The sequence below is a fragment of the Bos grunniens genome, chromosome 21 (assembly GCF_055505025.1).
Source record: "Bos grunniens cultivar Pamir isolate PY7600 chromosome 21, Bosgru_T2T1.0, whole genome shotgun sequence".
Classification (NCBI taxonomy): Eukaryota; Metazoa; Chordata; class Mammalia; order Artiodactyla; family Bovidae; genus Bos; species Bos grunniens.
The window spans coordinates 70250577-70274222 of NC_141185.1; the positions used below are offsets into that span (position 1 = coordinate 70250577).

Sequence of the window (23646 nt, forward strand, 5' to 3'; positions counted from 1 at the left end):
ATCAGTCTGAATGGCTGTTAATTAGGATTGCATTAGATGTTAGACTAATGAGAAGTGACATGTATATGACATTCAATCTGATCATTAAGAACACTGCGTGTCTTCACAATGACCCAAGTGCTTGCATGTGTGTAGTTTCCTCTAGATGGTGTTGAAGTTTCCTTTATATTCCCTCTGGAAACACTGGGCATCTATACTGGAGATGCGGCATGAATGCAGCAGACACAAATTCCTGCCCTTGGACTTTTGACTACCTGAGGCCATGAAGATATTCCCCTATGTCATCTACCGGGTTTTCTTTCCTTTCCACTTAGGTTCACTATTCACTTGGAACTGACTTTTGTTGGATCGATTTTATTCCATCTAGATGGGCAGTTAACTAAGCAGCATTTACTTTAAATCTACTTGCCTGCTCACTGGTACTGAGTCAGTGAGTGAATGAATGAAAGTCACTTAGTCGTGTCTGACTCTTTTCAGCCACCTGGACTGTACACTCCATGGAATTCTCTAGGCCAGAATACTGGAGTGGGTAGCCTATCCCTTCTCTAGCGGATCTTCCCTAGCCAGGAATTGAACTTGGGTCTCCTACATGGCATGAAGATTCTTTACCATCTGAGCTATCAGGGAAGTCACTGGTACTAGTACTGTAATAAAGCAAGTACTCATGTATGAGTAGAACTAGATATATCTCAAAGACAGAATCAACTTTATTTTCTTCAATTCATGTCTGGAGCTGGTGGAAGGAAGGAGCCAAGAATGGAATCGTTGTTTGGGCCTGAGAAACAATAAGCAGTGACTACTATGGGGGAGGGGTGGGGGTGCACCTGCAGGAACAGAGTAGAGGGGGAAAGTCATGGCTGTGGCCCTGCTGATACTGAGGCAGATCTTAGACTTCAGAATGAAGATGGGAGGTAGGCAGGTGGAGATGAAAGTATCAAGTTATATCTCTGAGCACCATTCCCTTTACAAAATTAGTTCTCTGAAAGCAAGAAAGTATTAAGATCCTCCATGTAGTCAAAAATCTGTGTACACTTTACAGTCAGCCCTTTATAACCTCGGTTTAATGTCTGTGGATTCAAAAACCATGGGACATGCCATAGTATATATTTATTGAAAAAAAATACAGGTGTAAGTGAACCTGTGCAGTTCAAATCTGTGTCGTTTGAGGGGTAACTGTGTTTGTAACGCATTTTGCTTATCCATTGCCCATGGATGAACGTTTGGGTTTCATCTCCCTTTTGTCTGTTGTGAATGGTGCTGGTATGAATATTCGTGTACAAGTATCTGTTGGAGTCCCTACTGGCAATTCTTTTGGGTTTAGACCTAGAGTAGTTTTGTTTCAGGAAGGAAGACCCCTTCCAGGGCCCGAAACTGGGCTCTTGTCTAACACTCAGAAATGAATTGTCCAAGGAGACACATGTGCTGACAAAGCAAGAGATTTTATTGGGAAAGGGCACCCGGGTGGAGAGCAGTACTGTAAGGGAACCCAGGAGAACTGTGCTGCCATGTGGTTCGCAGTCTCAGGGTTTATGGTGATGGTATTAGTTTCTGGGTGGTTTTTGGCCAATCATTCTAATTCAGAGTCTTTCCTGGTGGCACACGCATCGCTCAGCCAAGATGGATGCTAGCCAGAGGGATTCTGGGAAGTGGACGGACACACAGTGTCTCCTTTTAACCTCTCCCGAACTCTTCCTGTTGGTGGTGAGTTCCGTATTCCTTATCAGGATCTCCTGTCATAAAACAACTCATGCAAATGGTTACTATGGTGCCTGGCCAGGGTGGGCGGTTTCAATCAGTGTGCTTCCCCTAACAGTTTTGCCAGCTCATAGGTCAATTTTAACATTTTGAGGAATGTGTGAACTTTTTTCCACAGTGGCCACATCATCTTCCATTCTCCCCAGCAAGATACAGGGTTCCAGTGTCTCCACGTTCTCCCACCACTTGTTAATCCTGTGCACTCTTGTCATATTCTGTTGTTTCTGATCTTTACATTGAAGCTATCTTAGATGTGAGATAGTTTCTCATTGTGGTTTTAACTTGCATTTCTCTAGTGACAAATCATGTTAAGTATCGTTTCATGACCTTAGTATAATCTACATGCAATAAAACTTAAGGGTATAGTTTTATGATTTCTGACAGATAAATACACCCATGTACAGCCACCACAAGCAAGATACAGAATGTTTCCATCACCACAAATCTTCTCTTGTCCTTTTCCCAACCACTTTGATCAACACCAGGCAGCCAATGATTTGCTGGTTTCGAGAGATTAGATCTATTGTCTCGGATTTCAGAAAAACCAGATCATGTGTTTGCATGTGTGTCAGACTTCTTTTGTTTGGCATAATAGGTTTTCTGTTGTTGCTTTTTGTTTGTTTTTAAATTTCCTTAATTTATTTCTAATAACTGTCAGGGCTTTTCCTGAAAAGGAAATGTCCCCATTTTTTATAACGTTTATCAGAAATATATGGATACCATTTTATTTTTTATGCTGTCTGTGGCATTCGTAATTTTTCTTTTTTTAAAAAAATTTGGCTACGCTTGGTCTCAGTTGCAGTTTGTGGGATAAAGTTTCCTGACTATGAGTCAAATCTGGGCTCCCTGCTTTGGGAGTGCAGAGTCGTAGCACCAGGACCACCTATTTGTTTTCTCTCTCTTTTTTTAAATTGTGTTATAGTCATTTTACAATGTTACATTATTCTCTGCTGTACAATGAAGTAAATCATTTATATGTGCATATATATCTGCTCCCATTTGAGCTTCCCACCCACCCCCTCATTCCGCTTCTTTAGGTCAATGGAGAGCACCAAGCTGAGCTCTGTATATTAGACAGCTGCTCTCCACTAGCTGTCTGGTTAAAGACCTGAGGATTATTAGAAATAAATAAAGGAAATTTAAAAACAAACGAAACAACAGGAAATGTACATCCTAGCAGGGCATGCATGTCCCTGCTGGCCTCTCAGTTTGCCCCTCCTCCCTCCCCTGCTGCGTCGTCAAGGTCCTTCTCTGTGTCTGTGCCTCTATGTGGGCTCTGGAGATAAGGGCCTCAGCACCATTTTCCATATACGCTGTGCTTAGCTGCTCAATCCCGTTCATTCTGTTGCCTGCAAGGCTCCTCTGCCAAAGGAGATTCTCCACACAAGTATACTAGAGTGGGTTGCCATGCCCTTTTCCAGGGTGTCTTCCCAAACCAGGGATCAAACTCAGGTTTCCCACATTGCAGGCAGATTCTTTACCGTCTGAGCCACAAGGGAAGCCCAACAACAGTGGAATGGGTAGCTTATCCTTTCTTAGGGGATATTGCCAACCCAGGAATTGAACCAGGGTCTCCGGCATTACAGGAGGATTCTTTACCAGCTGAGCTACTATGGAAGCCTATAGATAGACAGATAAACGTATAAATTCATATATACGAATAAATATATATGAAGATACAATATATGTTTTTGTTTTCCTGTCTCATTTCACTTTATGACTGACCGTCCATCCACATTTCTTCAGAGGACCCACTTTCATTCCTTTAATGCCTACATAATATTACACTGTATATATGTAGCACTCTTCCTTACCCATTTTGCAGTTGATGGACATTTAGGTTGATTCCATGTCCTGCTGCTGCTAAGTCACTTCAGTCGTGTCTGATTCTGTGCAACCCCATAGACGGCAGCCCACCAGGTTCCCCCATCCTTGGGATTCTCCAGGCAAGAATACTGGAGTGGATTCCCATTTCCTCCTCCAATGCATGAAACTGAAAAGTGAAAGTGAACTCAGTCAGTCCTGTCCAGCTCTTCCTGTCCCCATGGACTGTAATCTACCAGGCTCCTCCGTCCATGGGATTTTCCAGGCAAGATTACTGGAGTGGGTTGCCATTTCCTTCTCCAGATTTCATGTCCTAGTTATTGTAAATAGGGCTGCAATGAACATGACCGTGCATATGTCTTTTTGAATTATGGTAGTCTCAGCAAACCCAGTGGGATTACTGGGTGGTATGGTGGTTCTCTTTTCAGTTTTTTAAGGAACGTACATACTGTCTCCCAAAGTGGCTATGTCAATTTACATTCCCACCAACAATTCATGGGGTCACAAACAGTCGGACATGACTGAGCGACTGAATTGAACTGAACTGAATAGTGATAGAATATTGAGTGATGTTGAGATTCTGTTGTGTTTGGTATTCCATCCTGACTTACTTATACAATGCATAAGTACATTTGAATAGATTCTGATTGACCCTTTGTGCTATATAAAGTGACAGGCTTAGACAAATGCATATTGACAGGTATCCATCCTAAACGATCACTTCCAATTCCCCACTCCGTGATCTGCTTATCATCTATGTAGATTTACCTTTCCAAGAATGTCACAATGGGGTCATACTGGGTGCAGCCTTTTCAACTGGATTCTTTCACTTAGCCATGTGCATCTAAGATTTATCCCTGTCTTTCAAGGGTTGATGTTTCATTCCTTTTCACTGTTGAGTGTTATTCCTTTGCATGTATATAAGAGGAAAACAAATTTCCCTCTCCCCTTCCAGGTTCTTGGTTGAGCCCTCCTTCTCCATCATTAAACACCAATTATCAGGAGAAAGAAGTTTAATGAACATGTATACCTTTTGCATAGAGAGGAGATGCCAAGGAAAACTGAGTCACTCCCTGAAATGACCAAAGACTTCACCATAAATAGCTCTTCAACCCCAAACAGAAGAAAAACCCTGAGGGGAAGGCAGAGGCCATTTATGGCAGGTTATCATGCAAAGCACAGTAAATAAACAGATGATTGTTTGCAGATTTAAGTCCTGACTTCTTCACTGATAAGTGTTCCTTCCTTGAGATGTAATTATTCCTCTCCTAGGTTCAAAAGGGGACACCCTTACAAATGGAGATTTCTCTAATAAATGTAAATGTACCTCACAAAAGGGCAACCTCAGTCTTCCCTGGTGAGCTAGCTGCTAAAAATCTGCCTGCTAATGCGGTGGACACAGGTTCTATCCCTGATCCAGGAGTATCCCACATGCCTCAGAGCAGCTGAGCTCATGCACCACAACTACTGAGCCAGCGCTCTAGAGCTGGGGAGCCACAACTACTACATGCAGGCGCCACAACTACTGAAGCCTGCACACCTAGAGCCCACGCTCTGCAACAAGAGCAGAACCAGCTCTCCACAACTAGAGAAAGGCCTCTCAAAGCAACGAAGACACAGTGTGGCCATAAAGAAATGAACACATTAAAAAAAAAAAAAATAGGGGGCAACCTCTACTCAGAATTTATTATTATTATTATTTTAAGTTAAACTAAACTAACTCATGTCAGACATAATTTGGGGTGGTGTGTTCTGGTCCCCTTGATGTCTGTGTACACCAATTTGCTTGCACATTCATCTACTGAAAGATATCCTGATTTCTTCAAGTTTGTAGCCATTGTGAATAGAACTGCTGTGCAAAACTGCATCCTTGTTTGCATTTGGACATAGAATTTCAGAGCAACTGTGTAAATACTGAAAGCATGATTGTTGGATCCCAAGGTGAGACATGTTGAGCTTTGGGGAAAACTACCAGACTGTCTCTCATGGGGGCTGTACATGCATTCCACCAGCAATGAGGAATTGCTCTTGTTCCTCACCCTCCAGCAATTAGTATTATCTTATATTTGGAGTTTAGCAGTCCTAAGAGGTGTGGTGTGATATATCACGATTTTAATTTGTAATTCCCTGATTGTACATGATGGTGAGCCTGTGTGCTATTTATTTTTAACAACTAAGGACATTATGACATGTGTTGCAAATTGAGTAAAGTTCGAAGTCATATGCCAAGTGAAACAAGCTAAACAGAAATGGACAAATAATCTATGATTCCACTGTGAGATGTCCAGATAAGTCCATTGCAAATACAAGGTAGAATAAGGCTGCCAGGGGATAAGGGGAGTTGGACCTGTTGGACTTGAACAAGGGCCAGTGACCGTGCACGATGATGGTGGTGGTCAGTCAGTCAGTCAGTTCAGTCGCTCAGTCGAATCTGACTCTGTGACCCCATGAATCGCAGCACGCCAGGCCTCCCTGTCCATTACCAACTCCTGGAGTTTACCCAAAGCATGTCCATTGAGTCGGTGATGCCACCTAACCATCTCACCCTCTGTTGTCCCCTTTTCCTCCAGCTTTCAGTCTTTCCCAACATCAGGGTCTTTTCAAATGAGTCAGCTCTTCGCATCAGGTGGCCAAATGTTGGAGTTTCAGCCTCAACATCAGTCCTTCCAGTGAACACCCAGGACTGATTTCCTTTAGGATGGACTGGTTGTAGGGACTCTCAAGAGTCTTCTCCAACACCACAGTTCAAAAGCATCAGTTTTTCTGGGCTCAGCATGAGACACAGGACACAGCCAGCAGTAACACCTTCTCACACAGATTTCCAGTCAGTGCCTGTCAACCTTCTACACCCTTGGTTTCTCTCCTTTGGGTCTGAGAGCTCAAGGCCTCATGAAATTGAGGTGTTCTCCTCCTCAGAAAATGGAACCTAGCACACAGCCCCATGCCTCATTCTGCCAGCCAAGGCTATCAGCTCCTCTTACTGAAGAGCCATGTGTCACACGTGTCCTATAGAAGTCCTCAAATTAACAACAATGCCAACAAGAAGACCTAGGGTGGGGGAGGGCTGAGCTTAATGAAATTATCACCAGATGCGCCAGACTGCCAGCTGCTAAGATATGTGGCATCAACTTCCCACTGGCCTGACATCTTGGAGGTCATGTCCTCAAACTGCTGACAAGACACCTATGAGGGACACTCTGGCAACATGATCAGCAGGTAGTGAGACCTGGAGGGAAAAGTGGAAGTGGACAGAAGGTGGATCCTGCAGCAAGAGTAGGTTCTCCAAGTTGCTGTGCTTGGCGTGTGCTATGCTTAGTTGCTCAGTCATGTCTGACTCTTTGCGACCTCATGAACTGTAGCCCTCCATGCTCCTCTATCTATGGGGATTCTCCAGGCAAGAATACTGGAGTAGGGGATCTTCCCAACCCAGGGATCGAACCCACGTCTCCCGCATTGCAGGCAGATTCTTTTACTGTCCAAGCCTTCCCAGAAGAGAGATTGTAAATGGAACTGAGTAAAGGTCAGGTTATTTGACCAGAGACCAAGTCCTTGGCCTCTGAAAGCTCTTGCATTTTTATTTGCTTTGCTCTCACTACTGTTTCTTGACTTTCTAAGAACTTCAGAAGGTTAGGGGATAGGGAGAGGAAAGCAGTGAATGATCAAGGAGAACTGTAGTCCTACAACTAAACTATGATCCTAAGATATTGTCTTATATCTTATATAAGACTTATATAAAAAGACTTCCACCGCCACGAACCCAACTCAGGAGATATTCAGAGTTTGAATGTTGCCAAAGAAATTTTCATTTCCTTCTTTCATATTGCATAATGCATCCTCCTTAAATTTCAGTCTCTAAAATCTAAATTAATGGGGACACCTGCTTCTAGCAAATGCAGTCAGTGTTGTCTTGCCACCACCAGTATGCAATCATAAAACCAAAAGAAGAAAAAGAGGAGTAAAAAGGACAACACGGTACAGCTTCCAGAAACCAGACCCCCTTTCCACACCCATCATGCTTCTTCCCATGTGTTGCAATATGCTGTCATAATTCAACTGCAAATACACGTGTGTGCTCAGTCATTTCAGTCATGTCTAACTCAATGCATCCCCATGGACTGTAGCCCACCAAGATTCTCTGTCCATGGGATTCTCCATGCAAAAATACTGGAGTGGGTTGTCTTGCCCTCCTCCAGGCGATCTTCCTGACCTAGGGGTCAAACTTTTATCCCTAGTCTTCTGTGTGTCCTAAATTGGCAGATGGGTTCTATACCACCAGAGTCACCTGAGAAGCACCCTGCTACAAATATACTTAACAGTAAATGCACTCCAGGCCTGTTTGGTCTCTCGTCAATCAAAAACCACCAAGATTTGGTCAGAACTGAAAAATTCAAACAATAAAATCTTTGTAAAGACAAACTACACTCAAGGAATCTGTATGCCTCCAACCAATTCAGCCACAAACGACACCAAAGGGGAGAGTCTAACTCTTTCTGGGGAGAGGGGTGCCCCACTCCCAGCCCAATGGTTGTTAGGTCCCCCAGCATGGCTTTTGCTCTAGGCCAAAGCTGTCCAGTGAAGTGTACTATGGACTACAAACTCAAGCTCCATATAATACCTTAAATTTTCTAGTAACCACATTTAAAACCATAAAGAAGCAGATGAAATTAATTTTCAAATTATATTTTAATCCAGTAAACACAAAATATTATCATTTCAACATGTGATCAATATGTCACAAGTCATGGCTGGCGTGCAGGTAATTCTGACCTTATTTTGATGACTAAATACATTTCTTTCTAAGACAAAGTGCCACTCCTAGGATGGGAAGCTAAAATGGGAACCCCTTTACCTTGGGAGTAAGCCTGTCAGGTAAAAAACAAGACATTTAGTTAAATTTGGTTTTCAGTGAATAATTTTTTAGTATTAAGTACATCCCAAGTATTGCAGGAGATGGACTTCTACTAAAAAAAGAGAAAAAAAAGTTTTCATTGTTTCCCTAAAATTCAAATTTAACTGGGATTTGTGTATTTCTGTTTGGTAAATCCAGCCACCTAAAAAGCATGATTAGAACGGATTGCTTCTTTAGCTAAAAGAGAGTACATCAGAGGTGAGTGAACACAGCTCTCTCCCATCAGGGCCAGAGTTAACGATCATGGAAGGATGACGTGTCTTCAGGGGGCCAGTAGAGTTCAGAAGCGCAAAGGTGCATCTTCCTTGGCCCAGCACAGACAACAAGGTACTGGCAACCCCACAAAAGATGAGGAGATAAAGGCAGAGGAGATGAAGGCAGAGGGAGAAAACGTGGCCAGTTCAGGAAGCAGCAGAAGGTGATGGTGCCCAGGAGGTCACAGGCCAGCCTGCTGGGGAGCCTCACAGTTCAAGGTGTGAAGTGCTCTTCCCAGGGTCCAGTGGTGATCACACCTGCAGGAAGGTGCACAGCTAATCAGTAGGGGGTCACTGAAGCCGAGTGGCTACTCTGCTCCACCCTTGTTTCTTTTCCATGAAGTTTACAAAATATCCGTACATCCTGTACTCCCATGAACCTTGTACAAGACCTTGATCTTAATGCAGCATCTGCACCTTTCCAACCTGCTGTAGGATTTTCTTTACCAATCAAATTGCTCTTTATTTTTACTTTGTGTACTAAGAACTCTCACAATGGGTGACGAGAGAGAAGTATCATGTCCAACTTATTAGATATTCCTTAGTATCTTCCAAGTGAGAGTGGTGAAACATGCCCCCCAAATTCCTAAAATTCCTCAGAATTGCAAAACAGTAGTACCTGGTTAAAGCTAAGGGGCACGGTGGTCCCAGAACCTTGGGGGAGATGTGTTTCAGGTTAATTTAGTATTGAGCATGTGTATGGCTTGGAGGAATGATTCAGAGCATCTCATACAGTAGATCAGGGTGGACCTTAAGAAACTCCAGTTTTAACCACTTCCCAGGTGATGCTAACATGGCTGGTCCAGTGATGACACTTTGAGAACCACTGACTTACACAAGGAGACAGCTTCTACAGAAACTGAAATGGCACTTTTTGAGACACTTACTCTATTCTATTCTGAGAGCTTCCTCACATGGAAAACCCAGATGCCAACTTGAAAATTAGCAGAGTAGCTCTTCCACAACTAAGGTTGTAAAGAAAAAACAATATGGAGATGCATTGGAAGGGAGAGATAGACTCTAGTCAGGACCCATACTCCTGATGGGTGACCCAGAATTAGGAGGGGACATTACCAACTTGGTATCTTCCCTGGGAGGACATGCTGAGCACCTGAGCCCTGGTGACCTGAATGAGGAAGACAAGCCCCCATATCTTGATTTGAAACCAGCAGAGCTACGTCTGGGAGAGAGCTTGGGGCTGTAGTAAGCCAAGACCCCATGCTTAATAGGTTAGTGCCAAACTTACTGATGCTGAATGTTGTCAGTAATGACGCTCAATGTAGCCACAGGTCACATGGGAAAGAGAATTATATGCTAATTTTAGGACACGTGCCAAAGGGGCAAGGATTTCTTGAAACTTCATCCAGGGATGAAATCACTTGACATTTAAAAAAATCCTCCCTGTACCCAGCTGTCCCAGTGCTAGCAGGAGACTTTTCTGACATTCCTAACTTACCTTGCTAGCACTGCTTGCCCTGCTATGTCTCTGCATTCCCTGTGGAACAGACATATCCAGCCCAGCCATGCCCACAACGCTCCTCCAAAATGGCTTTGCCCTCAAGGGCCTGGATTCCCACACAATCGCCTCCTTTCCTACCATTCACAGTGGGTGGACTCAGCTGTGACTTGCATTCCCTCAAGGTGATTCCCACTCCAGGTCAGCTCCAGCCACAAGTACACCTGCAACTGTTGAGGTGGGGCTTACATTCAGCTGCACTGGGGGCCAGCCAGACCCACCAGCATGCCCAAAGCAACGCGGGTACATCTAACAGAACACCAAACTCAGCCTACACAGGAGACACCCTGGATTTCCTGTCTCTGGTGACCTGGGGGAACTGTTCCTTTGGGCTGCATAGGAGACACTCTACAAAAATCCACGTATTCAACATGGAGACATAGTTCATCTACCTAATATTAATGCATAGAAACAAAAAGGCAAAATAAAGAGACAAAGAATCTATGCTAAATGAACAGCTAAGATATAAACTCAGAAAAAGAACTAGACAAGATGGAGATAAATAATCTACATCAAATGACTGCAAAGTAAGGGTCATAAAGATATTTACTGGGTCTTCCCTGCTGGTTCATTTGTTAAGATTTTCCGGACAATGTAGGCAACAAAGATTCAACCCATAGTCTGGGAACTAAGATCCCAGGCTATGGGGCAAGTAAAGCTGCATGTCACAGCTGTTGAACTCATGCACCCTAGAGCCTGTGCTCCACAAGAGAAGACAGAATGATGGGAAGCCCACGCACCAAAACTGAGTGCAGCCCCCATTCTATGCAACTAGAGAAAACCAATGACACAGCAAGCCCCAGTGGACCCATTAAACAAACGAATAAAAGATATTTACTTCCATCAGGGGAAGCATGAAAGAACGGAGTGAGAACTCCAGAAAGAGGCAATAAGTATAAAAAAGAACTGATTATAATGGAAGAATACAATAACTGACATGAAAAATACAGCAGATGAGTCAAGAGATTGGATGATTCAGAGGACAGATCAGTAAGCTGACACACAGAGCAGTGCCGGTGCACTGGGCTGACTCAGAGGGAGGGGGCGGGGCCTCAGGACGGGGAGCACGTGTGCACCCGTGGCAGATTCATGTCAATGTATCGCAGAACCACTACAGTACTGTAAACTAATTAGCCTCCAATTAAAATAAATACATTTATATTTAAAAAAAAAATAAAAAGAAAAACAAAGTAGTGGAAATCACCCGATCTGAGCACCAAAAAGAAGAAAATAAGCCAAAAAATTGAGGATAGTTTAAGGCATTTGGTGCATAATATCAAGCATACTAACATTCACATTATAGGAATTCAAGGAGAAGAGAGAAAGATAAACTCTCCCTTGAAGAAACAATGACTGAAAATTTCCCTATATTGTTGAAGGAAACACACCCATGTCCAAGAAGCACAGAGAGTCCAACACAGGGTAAACCAAAGGAGAAACATGCCAAGACATATACTAATCAAACTAAGAAAAACTTAGCAAAAAGAGAAACTATTAAAAGCAGAAAGGGAAAAGCAACAAATAACAAGGGAATCCCCATAAGTTTAAGAGCTGATCTTTCTGAAGAAACGCTGCAGGCCAGAAGGGTGTGGCATGATATACTTAAAGTTATGAAAGGGAAAAACTTACCAGCAAGACTACTCCAACCAGCTATGATCTCATTCAGATTCAAAGAACTCAGTACCTTTACAAATAAGCAAAAGTTAAAAAATTCAGCACCACCAAAGTAGCTTTACAACAAATATTAAAGGATGCACTCTAGGCAGGAAATAGAAGGGAGTGAATAGACATGGAAAAAAAAAAAAAAAGAATAATAAAGTAAATAATAGTATCATGCATAGCAATAATTACCTTACCTATAAATGGATAAAATGGTCCAACTGAAACACAGATTGGCTGAATGGAAACAAAAACAAGCCCCATATAAATGTTGTTGATAATACATCCACCTCAGACCTAGGGACACACACAGACTAAAACTGAGGGCCTGGAAAAAGGTGTTCCATGCAAATGGAAATCAAAAGAAAGCTGGAGGGGACATTGCCTTTTCCGTCAGAAGAGCTAAGAATCCTGAATAGGCAAAGCAGCATATGGTGGTGCTTGTGGGGGTTTTTAGACTGAATAAATTATTCTAACAATATAAGAAACCGGAGAAGGAAATGGCACCCCACTCCAGTGTTCTTGCCTGGAGAATCCCAGGGATGGGGGAGCCTGGTGGGCTGCCGTCTATGGGGTCGCACAGAGTCGGACACGACTGAAGTGACTTAGCAGTAGCACTGGTAGAAATACAAGAAACAAGCCCAGAGGTTAAGAGAGGATCTCCAAACCTACCTTCAAACAGGAAGTTTTGCTCCCTTGAATGTGGGTGTGTGAAACAGCGTTTGGGAAGGGAAGAGGTGTGTCATGAATATTTTTTATGCAGAGGACAAAGCGGTGTGTAGAGAGGATGTGCAGGCACGTCACAGGACACTGAGCACATGGACACATGGACTGGACTCTCAGCCCTGCTCTGGGGGCATCACACTATCTCTACCCCTGACACAGGGTGAGCAGCTCGCACGTATCCTGGAGAGTATGGTCACATGATCTGGACCTGGCCAATTGGTGTGTTCCATCCTCCCTGGCCACCGTGAGTGGCTCAGGACTGGGGCGGTGACCAATCAGGGCCCAGGGCCGGGCCTCACTCTGGAATCAAGGGAAGAGGAGGGCTGGTTCTGCCGGAAGGAGTGAGGCCAGGGGAGGTCAGGCTACAGCCGGGGGAGGGGAGTGAGGTCAGCCTGGCTCAGTTGATGGCCTTCCTGCACCCGTCAGAGCAGAGCCGCCGGCATGAGAAGGAGGGCGCTGCTGAGCCCAGGGGTTGAGAGCGCCGGTTCCTGCTGTGGTCCCGGAGCTCCCCTGAGACCGGAGGGAAGCCGTCTGCCTGTGAGTCCTCTCCTGCTTGTCTGTCAGCTTGTTTGAACCACACTGGATTTTCTGTCCAGCTGGCTACGTGGAGACCCTGGAAATGCTCCTGGGTTTTGGCTGGCTTCAGGGAAGAAATGCCAGATGACACTGGGAGACTCCAGTTTAATCTGGATTCAGGTCATATCTCTTGAAAGTGAAGTGAAAGTCCCTCAGTCGTGTCTAACTCTTGGCAACCCCATGGGCTATACAGTCCATGGAATTCTGCAGGCCAGAATACTGGAGTGGGTAGCCTTTCCCTTCTCCAGGGGATCTTCCCAGTCCAGGGATTTAACCCAGGTTTCCTGCATTGCAGGAAGATTCTTTACCAGCTGAGCCCCAAGAGAAGTCCAAGAATACTGAAGTGGGTAGCCTGTCCCTTCTGTAGCGGCTCAGCGTTCCCAACCCAGGAATCAAACCAGGGTCTCCTCATGGCAGGAGGATTCGTTACCAGCTGAGCTATCAGGGAAGCCCAGTATCTCTTAAGGCCAGCTATTCATTGATATCTCTTAAGGCCAGCTATTCATTGATATCTCTTAAGGCCAGATATTAATTGTAGGATTACCCTAATTAGTCTTCATGGGATTAAGCTGGCAACCTGCTAAGGTAGCAATTGATGTCCTCTATCTAGAGGACAAAACGGGGGCTCAAAGAAGTGGGTAACACAGCTACAGCAAGGAAGTGTGTACCTAGACAAAACCCCAAGATCTGCTGTTAGAACTCAGGGAGCCATGTAGTGTGGCTTGTCCATGTGACAGGAGTTAAGGCACCCAGCCCACACTGGATACTGTGGGGACCTGACTTGGTAACTGCCTTCTGGAAGCTCTGAGACTCACAAAAGCAATTTGCACTGAAGAGAGGAGGGACACCTCTCTTCATCCTCCCCACCACACACTCCGGGTACTCCCACACCCTGCCCCCTTTCTCTTTCTTTGTGATGGAATAAGTGTCACGCTCATGTGACCACATTGGCTGTCCATTGTTCATGAGCTACCACCTGGAGCTGCTACCGGAGAGGCCAAGAGCCTTTGCCACTGAGTACCTCCCTTTCCTTTGCACCGTGGGGGCCCTCCTCCACACCTGCACACCAGAGGCCGTTTCTGAGACATGCAGGGACCCTCCTTCAGTTTGCAACAGGTTGCATCCATCTCTGTCCTTTCAGTGCTTCCCTTGACACTCAGCTCCTGAGCTCCTTTGTCTACATTGTGGCCCACCTGGCTGCCACGGGAGGGACAGAGCTGACCGTGAATCCAAAGCTCATAGCTGACAGGCAGGAATCTGTGTATAAAGGGCCTGATCAATCATGCTGTAGAGGCTGTAGTGGGCTCCAGGGATCTGTAACCAGGGCTTGGGCCAAAGTGACTCCACAGCTGTTTTAATGCTTGGGGAGGGTTCTGGCTATAGTGGGGGTGGGGTGAGTCTCCTGAGGTTCTGAAGGCCTGCTGTGCAGGTTCATGGCACACAGAGAAGAGAAGGCGGAGTCCTTCCCTGGAGCTGGTGGGCTGCGGGCACAGCCATGGATGACCAGAAGTCTGCATTTCACTAGGGGCTGAGGCTGGCGCTGAGGGAATCCTCAGTGAGGATTTTTTTCCTTAAAAGCCATCCTAAGTGACTTCAGCTCCATTGCTTTTTGCCAGAAACCTACAATGATCCCAAGAGCTTTGTACACTCCAAGCGTGGTGACTGGACATAGAGCCCAGCACAGACCGAAGTCAGTCCTGCCCTGAGTCCCACGGGCCGGCCACACCCTCCCCCTTCCATGACCTGGCTTTCTTCTGCCATGACCCCCAGAATGGTGGAAAGGCAAGTGTGGTCTCAAGCTGAGGGGCCCAGTGTGGGCTCCAAGCCCCTGGGGGTCCCTTTGGGACGTCTGGTGGACCTAGTTCCCCCTGCCGTCAGGCAGCTCTCTCTCTTGGGGAATGTCGTGTTTCTTTGCTTTCTGTTGTGATGGAGCACTCCAGTTATCTCAGAGTGATTGGGAAGTCTGCTGGTGTTACATACTCCTGCCTTAGATGGGGAAACATTGCTGCATTGATGCTGCTCACTCGATACTGGATATCTGTTAAACACAAATGGTAATGAGAACAGAGCAAAACAGAAAAAGAAAAATGGAGAGTTGCTGGGTTGCTTCAAGTCTCACCTGTGATTAAGAGTGTGTACAGCCTGCACGTGAACCCAGGTTCCCACACCTGCCAGCTACCAGGTGCCAGGCGCTGATTTTAGACCCCCAGCTTCACTAAGGAGTCATTGACAGATACAGTTTGTGTGTATTTCAAGTCTACATTGTGATGACTTGATGCTCATAGACGTCGTGGAATGATTGCCCCACATATGCATCGCCTCACTCGATTAATTCTGTGTGTGTATGTGCCTTTTATGTTGTTCTTATAATCCATGAACACAATACAGATAGCTCTCCATTTTTTTAGATCTTATTTATCTTAGAAGTTTATAGTTTGCTGTATGTCTTGCACATGTTTATTTAGATAACTTGATATTTTCAGTGCCATTATAAATTCCTAATAGAGATATAATTGACTTTTCTATATTCCCTTGGTAAATCCACTTACTTCAAATTATTCTAATTGTATTTTTTTATGTATACACAATTATGTCTGCAAATAAGTGCTTTTTTTCCCCTTTGCAACTGTGATAACCCTTTCCTTTTTCTTGACTTATTGTACGGACTAGGATCTCCAGTACATTGGTGAACAGAAATAGTGAGAGTCAGTATCCTTGTCTCTGTCCCATTATCAGAGGAAAAGCTTTCACTATTTCACCATCACACAGGATATTAGCTTTTTTGTAGATATTTTTATCAAAATATGCAAATTCTTCTCTGTTAGTTTACTAAGCAGTTTTTTCTTAGTCATTAACTAAAATTATTACATTAAATTTTCTTAAGTTTATCTTCTGCAGATTTTGAAACAGGTGATTTTTCTTTTATGTGGTGATTTAACTTTTAAAAATTTTGTGATTCTAAAACAACCCCAACCTGATCTCAATGTATTCTCCTTCAGTTGGACTTTATTTCTTAGTGTTTTATTTAGGATTATTTCATCTATACTCAGAGTCTGTAATTTTACTTTCTTGTACTTCTTCCTTGTTGGTTTTACTACCAAGGTTATGCTAGTCTTATAAAACAAGTTTGCAGAGTGTACCTTGTTTACCCCCGAGAATTCCTGTGAGATTACTGTTTTCTTCCCTAGATTTTTGGAAAAATTGATTGGCAAAACCAGTTGGTTTCATTGTGGGGAGGCTTTTAATTTCAGGTGTAATTTTTTTCATACAAATAAAATTTTCTCATATTGTATGTCTTCGTGGGTCTATTTCAGTAAAGCATTTCCCCCTGCTAGGAATTTATTGAGATGAGCAGACTCTCTAATTAGTAAGTGAACTGTGGTTCATAATATCTTTCTTATCTGCAAGATGTGTTGTCTCCCCTTTTAAAAATCCTTGATGCTGGTGATTTGTGCATCTTAATAAGTCTCTCTAGGGGTTTATCAGTTTTATCATTCCTTTCAAAGTGCCAACTTTTGGCTTTCTTTTTAAAGAAACTTCATATTTGCTTTCTGTTTCCTTGTTTTCTGCTCTTTTTTTTTTCCATCTGCCTTGTGTTTTGTTCGCTATGGTTTTTTTTTCTGGTTTCTTGGGAGAGAGGCTTAATTGATTTTTAGCCTTCCTTCTTTTCATTATATGTGTTTAAGGCTTTAAGTTACCCTCTAAACATAGTTCGCTGCATCCCACAAGTTTGAATAAGCCAGATTTTCATTATCTTTTATGGAAAATTATTTTCTAATTTTCATTGTGTTTTTTAAAATTATTAGTCATGAAATTCTTCAAGCAGTATGTCATTTAACTTCCCAATGTTTGGGAAGGTTTTTCTAGTGACCCTTTTTTGATTTCTAGCTTAATTCCATGAAGAGCCCCATCTTCGTCTTTTTGGGCTACTGTTAAAAATCCCGTAGACTAGCTGATAAACAACAGAAAGTTGTTTCTTGTAGGCCTGGAGGCTGCAGAGTCCCAAGATCACCAGCAGGTGCCACATCTGGTGAGGCCTGTTTCCTGGTTCCTAGACTACCTGCTGCTTCTCCCTGTCCTCACAGCACGGGAGCCCATTCCCTCCTGGCCTGACCCCTCCCAGAGTGCCTGCCTCCTAGGATCATCACCACCTGTCGGGTGAAGTTTGAGGGCCCATAAACAGTCAGCCCATTGCAATCCCTAAGTATACCCTGCATTATTTCAGTCCTTTGAAATAATTTGAGCTTTCCTAATGGCCCAATACATATTCTTTTTGTTGTATGTTCCTTGGGCTCTTGAAAATAGTATGTATCAGTGGGAATGCAATCTTCCATGTGTATCAGTCAGATCAGGCTTGTCACTCATGTAATTCAGATTCCGGTAGCCACGTTGAATAAAAGCAGAAGTAGGTGAAATTACCTGTAATATATTTTATTTTAGCACACATAAAATATCATTTCAGTGTGTAATCAACATGATAAAACCTAATGAAATAGTTCACGTTCTTTTTTTCATGCTAAGTCTTTAAAATCCAGTATGTGTTTTAGGCTTGCAGCACATCTCATTGTAAAGCCAGCCACATTTCAGGTACTTCATGGCTGCAGGTGACTACATACCAGGGGGCCCAGTTCCACGAGAGATGTGTCTTTAACGTCTCCCACTGGGATTATGAACTCTGCTGTTACTCCTTTTCTATTTCTGTCAGTTTTTATGTATTGATATGTTGAGGTTATGTTATTAGGTACATTCACATTTAGAATCCTCATCTTCTTGCTAGACTGAACTTGTATCAGTATGAGATGCTCCTTTTTATCACTAGTAATGCTTCTTTCTTTAGACACTATTTGACAGTGATATTGCCACATCAGTTTTCTGTCCTTGTTGGCCTGGGTATCTTTTAGGTTCACCTGTCTAAAAGATATTCCATCTTAACATGTAGCTCTGTGAAGAGTGTATAGTTTTCATTGGAATCAGTTTGACACTTTATCTTTTAATGAGAATATTTGCTCTGTTTATAATGTTGATATTCAATGTGTAGACACCATGTTGCTGTGTGTTTTCTGTTTGTCCTACCTAGTCTGTGTTCTTTGCTCTTGCCTTCTTTTAAAGCTATAAAGTGTTTCTCTAGTTCTGTGCTCCTCTGTCAGGTTGTTAGGTGCACATTTTCAGACACAACGTGTGTTTTACATTCAAGACTAACTTAGTACTTTTACTGCCTCCCTGACTCGACTGTTTCCTCCTTGTCACTGTTACACTTTGAACAGTTAGATATATATTTGGCATTAACATCATTGTTTTGTAGAGTTAGTATTTACCCTCACAGTTACCTCATTGTTGTTCTCTACTTGTTTTTTATATTTCCATCAGAGACAACTTTTCTTTTTCCCAAAGCTCTGCCTGAATATTTTTTTAGTTCATGTGTGTGGGTGATGAGTTGTCTTATTTCCATTTGCCCTAAAAGTCTCTATTTTGCTTTTACTTTCGAAGAGTGTTTTTGTTGGGTATAGAATTCCAGGTTGGTGGTTATTTGTTTTTCAGCATTTTACAGATGCCAGTCCGTTATCTTCTGACTTCCTTGTTCTTGGAAAGTCAGCTCTCAGTGTTGCTGTGCCACTAAAAGCCACACCTTTTTTCCTCTGAGTGCTTGAACATTCTCTTCTTGCCTTAGGCACCTGAAGATCTGCTGAAACCAATGTGTGGTTTTCATTTTTGAGTCAGTGGTCTGATTCTTGAACCAACTCTTGCCACTGTCCTTGTCAGTCAGTTCAGTCGCTCAGTATCTGACCCATTGCGACCCCATGGACTGCAGCACACTAGGCTTCTCTGTCCATCGCCAACTCCCCGAGCTTGCTCAGGCTCATGACCATCGAGTCATTGATGCCATCCAACCATCTCATCCTCTGTTGTCCCCTTCTCCTCCTGCCTTCAGTCTTCCCCAGCATCAGGTTCTTTTCCAATGAGTCAGTCTTCCGCATCAGGTGGCCAAAATATTGGAGCTTAGGCATCAGTCTTTGCAGTGAATATTCAGGTCTGATTTGCTTTAGGAATGCCTTGTTGGATCCCCTGGCAGTCCACGGGGCTCTCAAGAGTCTTCTCCAACTCCCCAGTTCAGAAGCATCGATTCTTTGGCGTTCAGCCTTCTTCATGGGGCAACTCTCGCATCCATACATGACTACTGGAAAAACCATAGCTTTGACTAAATGACCTTTATCGGCAAAGTAATGTCCCTGCTTTTTAATATGCTGTCTAGGTTTGTCATAGCTTTCCTTCCAAGGAGCAAGCATCTTCTAATTTCACTGTCTACAGTAATTTTGGAGCCCAAAAAAATAAAGTCTGTCACTGTTTCCATTGTTGCCCCATTTATTTGCCATGAAGTGATGGGGCCGGATGCCGTGATCTTCATTTTTTTTGAATGTTGAGTTTTGCCAGCTTTTTTACTCTCCTCTTTCACTTTCATTAAGAGGATCTTTCGTTTCAACCCCTGGAGGCATTTGTTATTCTCCTTTCTGTCTTTTCTCCACCATGAGGGTCCCCATTTATACTTTTTAACAACGTAGTTTAACAAGGGGCTCCTTCAATACATTCTACCCTTTTCTTCTCTCTTATATATATTTTTTACCTGACCCATCCTTCAGTTCACTGATCATCTCTTCAGCTATGTCCAATTTGATATTAAGGCCAAAGACTGAGTTCTTAAATTCAGTCACTGTTATTGTAAAATTCGAGAGTCGGTTTTGATTCTCAGAAATTTTTCCTTTTGTCAAGTATATTTTTCAACAGGTGACATTTGCATCTGATACCTCTAGCATACCTCTGATATGCTTATATACATCTGATACCTCTGGATCTGGTTCAGTTTTTTTTCTTTTGGTCCTGTTTGTTGTTACACCCTCTTTTGCTTTTTTGATTGCATGATGGACATTATGTTTGGAAAACCCTAGAGGTTCTGAGTGATGCTGTCTTCTCCAGAGTTTCCTCTGACACAGACCTCCAGTGGGGACAGAGGTGTCTGTTCACTCAGGGCCTGATGGACTTGAGGCTGGGGGTTATTTGTAAGCTCAGTCTCAGCAGCCTTCACCCACCTTTTCCCCCGAGCCCAGGGAGGAGCTTTCCAGCATCTCCATCTGGAAGCCTGGGCTGCCTCCCAGGGCCGCCCCCTTCTCAGCAAGTCCTGAAGCCCACCGTCTGTCTCCTGAGCACCACGAGGTGACAGATAGTGCTCAACCGGTTTGGGCAGAGTGTTGGGTACGTTTTCTGACATCCGAACTGATTCACTAGGCCTGCAGTCAAATTTTTGTCTTCCCAGCCCAAGGAACCGTCCAGAGCTGTGTTAGCCAGTCCCCTCTGCTTGACTTTTACCCTGCCTTTTCTTCGCAGAATCAGCTTTGTTCAGATGGCCCGAGGGAAGGAGCGGGCCTCTCAGTCTTCAGCTCCCTCACTGGGCTTCCCTTTTATTTGAAATCTTGGATTATGGCTGCCTAAGGAGCTCTTTTAAACTGTATTTAGCTTTTCTAGCTCTCAGTAGGCTGACCTACAAGCTGCTTGCATCTGTCACTGGAAGTGGGGACACCCTGGGTGTATTCTGTCATCTGAAGCCACATGTAACAGTCACAGTACTTGTATTGATCAGCTTTGATACTGGGGAAAACAAGAACCAGGGGTCCTTGCTTAGTACCCACGGTTGTGTTTCTGGTCAGAATCCCCAGCTTGCCCAGGCTGTTTCAGTGCCACGTGAACTTGGGAAGGAGGTGGAGCAAGCAGCCCACACAGCCTGGAGACAGAGAAGCTGGTCTCCCCTCTTTCATTGCCCCTGCCGGCCCAGGGCAGGCCTTGCGATGACGGGCTGCTGGTGGTGAAGAAGGCTGAGGAGGGAGGGGTTACGTGACCTGTATTCTGTGACATGGTCACATGTGGGTTTTCTTTTTCAGTTTGAAAAAATGACTGCTTTTAGTCTTCCCTCCAGTTTTACTTTAAGGTGGAAAATGAATATTTTATTAAAGTTGAGCACAGTGATTTTACAGTCTTTTTGAAAGCAACAGTTGAGGTTTTAAAAACACATCTCAGAGAACCCCAGTAGATAAAGCCAAAAAAGAGAACGTGTTCCAGGTGAACTGCGGGTGGGACCCCAAACTGTACTCTGTCTCTCCCAGAGTGTGTAATTGCTGAGATGGGTGGATATAGGACCCCAAGCACCCTGGGGACTGAGGCCCTCAAGTGACAGCAGAGGTCCAGGCTTAGCCAGGAACAAGTGGCCTGTGCCCTAGCTAGTGGAGAGCCTCAAGGGTGGGAGTGGGGCCAGGAGATGGGTGGGAGACTCGGGGGCGGAGGGTGGGACAGCACCTGGTGGGGTCTGGGAGGCGCTGGCTGTCGTGGCTCGAGGCAGGGACACCCCTGAACCTCTACCTTGCAGCCCCCACAGAGCAGAGTGGTCTGACAGCCCAGGGTCGAAGTTAAATGGGCGGGTTTACAGCAGGTTGAATGAACCCCTGTGGGTTCATTTTAAGTGCCTGGAGCGAGGTTGGTCAAGTCCTTGCTGAGCTCGAGTGTGGGAGTCAGTCAGGGAAGACCGAGCTCAGGGGGAGAGTGAGGGGCAGCTAACGTGGTGAGTCCTCCTCAGCCGGGTGGGTTCTGGGGACGCCCTTGAGTTCATGGGTGCCCTTTCAGTAGCCTCACTGGAGACTTGTTTGGGGCTTAAAGGAGGCAGAAGCCCACTTAGAAGACGTGCTCATTCCCAGGGGTGATGGTTTCTGAAGGAGTTTATACTGGTTGGTTCAACTGTGACCCAGTACCTTGCAGAGTCATGTTTGACAGGGGGCCTGAGCCGTGGGCACAGCCTTCCTTCTCCTGCACCCCACACTCACCTGTCATCTTTTTGGCAGCCTGTCCCCCCTCTCTGCACCCTTGACGGTGGGCCTGAGCCCAGCCCCCCTGTTACCATGGAGCCCCTTGTGACTGAGTGGGTTCCAGTTCCAGGCTCCTGGGAGACGTGCTGCAGGCAGAGCCTTTGTGCCATTTCTGCTTGAGACAGTGGTGCTAGTGGTCATAGTATGAGAGCAGTGGTCATAGTGTGGGAGTGGTGTGTGTAAGAATGGTGTGTGAGAGCAGTGTGTGTGAGAGCGGTGGTCATAGTGTGAATAGCAGTGGTTGTAGTGTGAGATCGGTGGTTATAGCTCAGGAGCAGAGTTATCCTACCGTGAAACAGCAGTTGCCCCTGAGTGGGGCGCTGCCCCCATCCGCAAGGATGGGTTGCAGAAGGGCCCGTCTGTGGGCGCTTTTTCAGTGCTGCAACCCCAAGGCAAAGGCCAGGACAAGGAAGAACTTGGCCTCGGCCCAAGTCCTGTAAGGAGAGTGGCCTGAGGTGATGTCAGGATGCATTTAACAGGAGGCTTCCTGTGTGCTGTTTTGGATCTGTCAGGAATTCTCTGCTCCTTAATAATTCCTGAAGGAGAGGCAAGCCTCTCCCGTGGGCTGAAGAATCCAGGCATTTCCTTCATTAATTTGTCTATACAGTGATAAGTACCCTCTTCCTTCTTGGGAACCATACGGTAAAAGTGACTGTTTACAACTCTCTCTCTCTTTAATATGGATCACCTATGTTTTGTAAGTCTGGAATTTTAATTTTTATCTTTGCTGAGAATAACTACCTTGTAAGACAGTATATATGCCCACACCATGTTGATTAAAACACCTTTGTTCCATCAGAGCTCTGGTCCGCATGTCTTTCTTTTGCTCTCTCTCTCTCTCTCTTTTTCAGGCTGATCCCTTGGAGCTCTTCAGAGGCTCTATGAGTTCACTTTCCTTCCTGGGCTTCTAAGACCCTCGCGAGAAGGCACTCTGCATGTTCACTCCATCAAGAGGGCACCTGAGGCCTCCGTGAACAGAGCAAGTCCCGTGTCAGGGGCTTTATTGGCTTTCTGCATAAACCAAGGAATATCAGCCTCTTTCTGTCCCTTACCTTCTTATCGTCAACTCTGGACCACCAAGTTCCAGTCCATTAAAGGACCTCAACAAGTGGCGCCCAGAACAGGGACTTGGTACATGTAGGCAGATTCTTGGACGGAGTGACCCCAGGGCCTATTGAGGCCGGTAAGTACTAAGACATGGGTAAAAAGGCTGGAAAGCCCCATCACTTTTCTACTTTACTTCATCACTTATTTAAAGTTCAGGGATCTAACGAAATGCATGCTGATTTTTTAGCTAGATTAGAAACTGCTATTTCCCGTAGTGTATTTGGAGAAGCCAAAAGGCAACTAGAGAAATTATTTGCTTTAAAACTCTCTCTCTCTTTAATATGGATTGCCTGTTTTGTAAGTCTGGAATTTTAACCTTTATCTTTGCTGAGAATAACTGCCTTGTAAGACAGTATATATGCCCACACCATGTTGATTAAAAGACCTTTAATTACTTGCAAATTACTTGCATTATGT

General features: G+C 44.5%; 1 protein-coding gene, 2 long non-coding RNA genes and 1 pseudogene across 7 annotated transcripts in view; 2 read left to right on the top strand and 2 right to left on the bottom strand.

The window, feature by feature from the left end:
* Nucleotides 1-23646, top strand: part of LOC147349945 (ankyrin repeat domain-containing protein 26-like) — a 510210-nt pseudogene that overhangs the window by 353258 nt on the left and 133306 nt on the right.
* On the bottom strand, nucleotides 1421-5800 carry LOC147349958 (uncharacterized). The gene is made up of 2 exons (XR_015150622.1): nucleotides 3570-5800; nucleotides 1421-1730 (listed from the first exon to the last, which is right to left on the bottom strand). It is a non-coding gene; the product is annotated as an uncharacterized LOC147349958 (long non-coding RNA).
* Nucleotides 8244-12952, bottom strand: LOC147349959 (uncharacterized). Its single transcript, XR_015150612.1, has 4 exons — nucleotides 12590-12952; nucleotides 12115-12154; nucleotides 11888-11942; nucleotides 8244-9000 (listed from the first exon to the last, which is right to left on the bottom strand). It is a non-coding gene; the product is annotated as an uncharacterized LOC147349959 (long non-coding RNA).
* Nucleotides 12952-23646, top strand: part of LOC147349960 (liprin-alpha-1-like) — a 41347-nt gene continuing 30652 nt past the window's right edge. For 2 of the 5 annotated variants that reach the window (XM_086365420.1, XM_086365421.1), the window contains exons 1-2: nucleotides 12974-13180; nucleotides 22974-23305. Coding sequence is in view for 1 of the 5 variants with exons in the window: in XM_086365418.1 (XP_086221544.1) it covers nucleotides 13085-13180 (96 nt within the window). In the remaining 4 variants the exon portion in view is untranslated. Of the gene's footprint in view, nucleotides 13181-22973; nucleotides 23306-23646 lie in introns of all 5 variants that reach the window. The other 3 variants (XM_086365419.1, XR_015150604.1, XM_086365418.1) reach the window with 3 other exon arrangements.